The 6,457-nt window shown below is 42.9% G+C and overlaps 1 protein-coding gene across 1 annotated transcript in view; it reads right to left on the bottom strand.

Annotated features, from left to right (window-relative positions):
- Window positions 1–215: 215 nt before the first annotated feature.
- The window catches only part of man1a1 (mannosidase, alpha, class 1A, member 1), a gene marked incomplete at both ends in the record, with an annotated part of 112,222 nt that continues 105,980 nt past the window's right edge, over window positions 216–6,457 (bottom strand). Inside the window, 4 exons of the mRNA XM_079216299.1 lie at window positions 216–342; window positions 4,143–4,258; window positions 4,600–4,772; window positions 5,770–5,989. Coding sequence (XP_079072425.1) covers window positions 216–342; window positions 4,143–4,258; window positions 4,600–4,772; window positions 5,770–5,989 — 636 coding nt within the window. The remainder of the gene's footprint in view (window positions 343–4,142; window positions 4,259–4,599; window positions 4,773–5,769; window positions 5,990–6,457) is intronic.

Below are 6,457 nucleotides of genomic sequence, written 5' to 3'. Positions count from 1 at the left end.
CAGCGGTGACAGAAGCAAAACAAAATAAATAAACTGGATTCTACAGCAAGAATTCAGGTTTGATTTCTGTTTTGATCCCATTTGAAGAAAAAAGAAAGAAAAAAAAAGAGGTGAAATCCCAATCAAGAGGCACCTGGCACCTAAACTGTTGTCAGGCAGACAGCTGGAGGCTCAGGCGTACAGGAGCAGAGGTTCGCGCACTTGTTTGGGGTCCACTACTCCACCTCGTTGGGGATGTCCGTCTTGTCCTTCCTGAGGACGGGCAGAGGGTGAGCCTCGGTGTTGAAGACCCAGTGGTCGAACGGGAGGTGGTCGTCGTCGGAGAAGAGCAGGTAGAGGTACCTGGAGGAGACAGAGGGGTCGGTTACTACAATAGCGGCTGCATTTGGACACGCCCACAACAAAAACCACGACAAACTAGAATGCCTCATCCAAACCAGTCAAGTTACAGTTTACATCCATGTCTGTCCTAAATAACATTCATGTCAAATTGTCAAAATTTGACATGCGAATTTCAAATGCGAATTTTGACAATTTGACATTAATATTATTTAGGTGGAAATTTAATCACAAAGGTCCACCTGGACTCAAGCATGAACTGATTTAGAGGTGTGTATATATATTAAAAACTCAGAAATTCATATGCTAATTTTGACAGTTTCACATAAAAGTTACTTAGGACAGACATCCATCACACACACACACACACACACACACGCACACACACACACACACACACACACACACACACACACACACACACACACACACACCTCTAAATCAGTTCATGCCTGAGTCCAGGTGGACGTTTGTGCCTAATTTGAAGACGTTCCCTCCAGGTGTTCAACCGGTACGTGACCTTAATATTTAAAACACGAGTAGCGTGGCTCTGCAAGCGTGAGACTAATTATGTGGAAGTGTATTAAAGAGTACGGTCTTGGCAAAGACGCATGTGTTTGGAGAAGTCGTGAGCACACGCCTGGGTAACTGAGCCTTGGATTAAACTGCACCGGGCTTGTAAACTGATGTTTTGAAATAGTTTAGCGGTTGTTAAACGCCCCATTGCCATCAAGACTTTTTTACTCTTCTTCTCCGTTCACCGTAGGGGCGCGTTTTAAAAAAACAGTTTTACTCAAGAACTCAAGCGAACACAGAGCGATTGATATACAAAGCATCATTTTGAGGGGGAAGTATTCCCTTAAGTGTCTGAATTGTGTATAAAAAGCATCACTTCCATCACTCCATGAGCGGGAAAAAAGCAGTAACAAGCTTACAAATGATGATGTTACGGAAGGTTCCCACCCGATAAAGTCTAGTTTAATGTTGCTATGACTGAAGAGATGATAACTGAGAAAAACACAAGTGAATAGCTCTGGAGGAAAATGTGTAAGTGGATTTAAAGTTAAGATTTTGTTTTTTTTTGCTGTCAAATTATACTAATAAATAAACAATAAGCTGAAGATGACTCATTTTGGGATCTAAACCGTTCACTGCTCAGTGGTTTTTATAGATTTCGAGATGTTATTTCTGTGCTCAGCTTTTGCAATATTTATCGGCGGTCCTGCCAAAAGAGATATGAAACAGATGTGGAACGGAGAGAGAGAGGGAGAGACGACGGGTGTGGCTCAGACTCAGACCAGCTTATGAAACCTGAAGTGATGAAACGCTGCAGTTCAATGTCATCAGAGCTTATTAAAACAAGGAGTGCTACGAGAGCGCGTAAACAAGGGGAGTGTTTGGACAGTTGAGATTTCATCATGACGAGCGAGATCAATAAGAAGAAAGTTATTGAAGGAGCGTACGTGGAGGGAAAAACTAAATCGGGGCGACATGAGCGTCGTCAGACCGAAGAGGCCCCGCTCTCTCTCTGAGTGATTGAAGGCCGACAGCGGCGTGAGGTACGGCCGTGTCCTTGGCAGCGGCGGTAGAGATGGATACTGGAAGCGGCTCAGCACGATGCCAAGATCCCCGGCTGACATTAGGAGGATTAGACTCGTGGCTCTGCCGCTAAATGGGATTGATATTTCCAGGTCCGTCTACGCCATCGAGGATGTGACTGATGAGGCAATCGCTGCGTCGCTGTGTCCAGGCTGGTGGTCAATTGCCTTCGCATGGATAACATATCATCAAGCAAGCCTATATAAGATATTCAGAGCTCGCTTTTTACTTTTTTATGCTCAGTGGGTTTTCTTTTTCTTTTTCAGAAGACCAAACACTGTGTCTGTGTGTCACCGCCTGATGGACCTCGCGGGAATCCAGACATCTCACTTAGAGCGCTTGTGCGGTGTAATCCAGCGGCCGCTTGTTAAAATGTACTGCCGATGAAAATAAAAAGATGCATTGGATGGCACTCCGCCCCCATCAGGTCCTCCACTAACCTTGACTTCATGTCAACGGCTGTCTGGTGCGGGGGAGGGAATAAAACATGATTGAAGAGGAAGAGGCCGTACGCATTTCGATGATGGCAGAGGGAAACAGAGAGGACGATGAGTTGGGAGGAAGAGCGGAGGGCAGAAGATTTGTTGCTGCATCACAAATGGATTCGATGTAATCCACGGGATCATAAGCTTTTTCTTTTTTCCTTTCATGAGACGCCTGACGATTTATAGTAACGTGCCATAAAAACACCACTTCTGACATGCAGCCGGGTGTGAAAGGAGGTTCGATGTGGCAACAACAGGACGTGGCGGTTAGATGACCAATTAATAATACATTAGAGTCATCAAATAAACTACCTACAAATCTGTTCTGGTTCAAAATGTTAATACTCGCTGGTTTTCTGGAGCCAATTGAATGTGTTTGGGTTTTGGACGGCCAAAAGACGACGTTTGGAGACGTCACCTTTGTGTTCACACTTTTCAAAGTTCATGTAACACAGACTTGTTTCACACTTGTTAAACTGTAGTTACTTGTTTTAGAACAGTCATCTTTGAGGGAAAGCCTTTCGGGCCCCAATATATCACACCATGTTGAAAACAGTCGAGCCAAAACCAAGCACCGGAGCAAACTATTTTTTTCACATATGATCTTTGTCATGTACTGCTGTCAGGATTTAGTGACAGTCTGAGTCTAAGTTATTGTTCTTAAAGTTAGCAACTGTAGCTGTAAAGTCATTTGAAGTCTCGTTTGTCTGATCACCACTGTCTACTGTCGAGTAAAGACTTAATACCCCAAATACTTAAAGCAATGTTTACTAACCCCTGATTTAAAGCTGCCCTTTCCTCTCGTTTCTTGTTTGAATATTATTTTAATAGCATTTTACAAAAACAAAAAGCCAACATGAGAGAAAAGGAAATTAAAATGTTATAATATTGTGAAGCAGAGCTGGAGTTATTTTGCTATTATTTTAACCCTCTTACAACCCCTGAAAAGTCTTTACTTTTCAGGGGTTGTAAGAGGGTTGGGAATCAGTAATTAAGAGTTGATATTTAAAAGTACTGATTCGAACCAGAAACATGAGCAGCTGAAATCCAGAGATTTGCCATGGTGCCGGCAGTGCAGATCCCGTGGCCAGTAGCTCCCCGTGAACATCGCTACATTTTGGTTTTAATTGTCTCTCTTTATTAATGCACCACGTGAGGAGTGCGGCAGCGTTGCACTCATCAACGTCGGAGAAGGAAGAAGCGGTGCAGCGGAATCTGCTCGAACATCGATGGACGATGATTCCCTGGTGCAGAATATTTTGAATGTGAAGATGTCGGCCAGATTTTCTCCCCAGCAGTTGTTTTGTTGCTGCTGTTTACATTCCTCCTGATGCAAGTTCAGAAAATGCCCCGCAGGAATGAACTTCAGTGTTTGTTTTTTTCATGTTTCTTCATGCGTGGCGTGAATAGACGAGGCGACAACTGCACTTTGTTGAGCGAGGATGACAATAAATGATCCTTGAAAAGTCTCTAAGATTCACTCAATGTGTTTGTGTGGGAGAAGCCTTGCCGGTGACCTTAGCAAACTCTCTGAAGCTCAGTCTGAATGAATGACAACACCATCGTACTGAGTGTGTGCGCGTGCGTGCGTGTGTGTGTGTGAGAGACATATCTCTGTCGGTTTGGGGATGCAGGGACCTTGTCCCCCCATGAAGTGCAATGACAGCAAAATCATGAGAGGACATAAGTGAAGGGAGTGTGTGTGTGTGTGTGTCTTACTTGAGCGTCTCGGCCAAGTAGAAGCTCTGCTGCACGTCGTCGTGGTTGGGGGTTGAAGCGTACACGTCTCTGACGCCGCTGTAGCCTCCTTCTACTCTACAGTGCTGCTCTAGCGCCTGAGAGGAGACGGCGGCGCACAGCAGGAGGAGAGAAAGACATCAGTCAAACTCTTCATGTACTTAAAATATCGCTCAACCTCAGGGCGGATATTTGCTAAATATAAAAACAAGTTAAATAAATGGACCTCCTGTAAGCTTCAGTCCCGATTCGTGTGTTTTTTTTTTCATGTGAGAAACTGACAACCCGCTCAATGTTATCTGAAAGGACTTACTTTACTTCACCGACATTACATCTCAAATTAAAAGCCGTGTGTGTGTGAGAGAACATTTCTTTCAACGTTGCCATGCTCTTTGCTAAATGCAATATGCCAAAAAAAGCTAGTAAACAAATGTTTTACCTGAACAGCCTCCCAGCCCCACTCCCTGTACTTGGGGTCGTGCGTGAACCTCCACATGTACATGTACGTCTCTATGACCTCGGGACGGAGGATGAAGTATTTCTCGTTCTGCCGGGTGGCGATGGCCTCAACTCCTCCGTCAAAACGAAAGGCTTCTGGTCCCAGCTTCAAAGCTAGAGAGGCGACATTATGATATGTATGTAAAGCAGCATAAAATCAGATTTTACCCTTATTACATACAGTATAACACTTAAAGTTACTACGAGGAACTTTGAACTGGTTATGAAACAGTCTCTATCTAATACTGATGCCTCTTTATCAACGTGACCATAAGCGAGGAGGATTTTGTCTACTCCTACATATTTAGTCAGTCAGATTCCCACGAAATCAGAAGAAACAATTCACGGCCCGCATCCGAAACTCCTCCAGCTCAGACTCCAGAGAGCTGTGTTTTCATCCAAATAAGAATATTGAATTACAGCGGGTTTTCTTTCTTTTAAAGTTATTGTTTGTACTATTTACATTCATCCATATTTTTACATAACGTTACACTTATGTCAAGGTTCCCTTGAAAAAATAAATTCTCCATTCTCCAGGGCTGCATTTAAATCATGGTCACTTATAATTTGACTTGAGAAAAATACAGTAATTGGGTGAAAAATAAAACAATTGGTATATGGCATTGGATTAAAACGTTATTCTTTTAAATAAGAACGCTTATCTTTGCATTAATGCTTATTTAATGACAAATGTATCCACAGCATTCAAAAACCTGACATCCTTACTTTAGAGGAGAAGATGCTGTCAGTATTATAATATATATATATATATATATATATATATATATATATATATATATATATATATATATATATATATATATAGAACAGGCCAGTATTAAGAAACATATTTAGTTCCAAGTACTTACTCCATGGAGCAACTGTGCATCTGAATATTAATAGGACTTTTAAATTTGCCTAAAACCACCATTTCTGATTTACTCTGTTCATTTATCCTCTGAATAGGATAAAAAAAGAAGAAAATGGGGGCAAACTTGCAACTGCTGCTACTAAATCAAAACAGGCTGTCAAACTTAAAACCAGAGCGACCAATTAAAAGGACAACATGTAACGTTTAAGTGCTCTTTGTCCTCTGTGTCTGCGTATTTACCGGTTCGGGCGTAAGACTCGTGACAGGTCCGGGCGATCTCGGCAGCCTGCTCCATCTGGTGGCCCGTCTTGTCGTTGGGCGCGCCGTCAGCACCCAGAGCGATCATGCCTCCCGCGAAGCAGGTCAGGTGACCCATCTTGTGCTCCAGCAGCCCGCCCTTCCACTCCGCGATGTAGGTCAGCCCGCCGCTCGACTTCCTTATCAGGTTGGTCTCTATCGCCTGGAAGACAAAGAGTGACCGAGGGTTTCATCAGACGTGGGTCAGGTGAATCCTACAAGTGAAGTGATGTGGTAAATCTATTTACATTGGAGAAAATATTTCCATTACATGAAGTGAAGACGAATGCTTTACTATTTAAAAAAAGGCCAGGCTCACGGATGGTTGCTTAAAAAATAAAATAAAACTAATTAAACCTCCTAACCAGACGGCCATTTACACCACGTAGTTTTGAGATATCTGCCAGTGTTAGTCACTGTTAATGCCAGTCAGGTTTTAGTGAATGCATGTGTTTGGGAAGTCGTGCGTATGAGACTTAATGAATTAGACTTGGATTACACTGCACGAGTTGTGTGACAGTTGGTTTGTAAACTTTTCCCCCATTGACTCCAATTCATTAAGACTTGTCGCCGTTTATTTGAGTCTTCTTTCACTGTGAATTCAAGCTCTGGAATTAAAAAGGTCACACAG

This window comes from Taurulus bubalis (genome assembly GCF_910589615.1).
Source record: "Taurulus bubalis genome assembly, chromosome: 3".
NCBI classification, from domain to species: Eukaryota; Metazoa; Chordata; class Actinopteri; order Perciformes; family Cottidae; genus Taurulus; species Taurulus bubalis.
The sequence above is the reverse complement of the archived record's forward strand: the minus strand, read 5'-3'. Positions and strand labels throughout refer to the sequence as shown.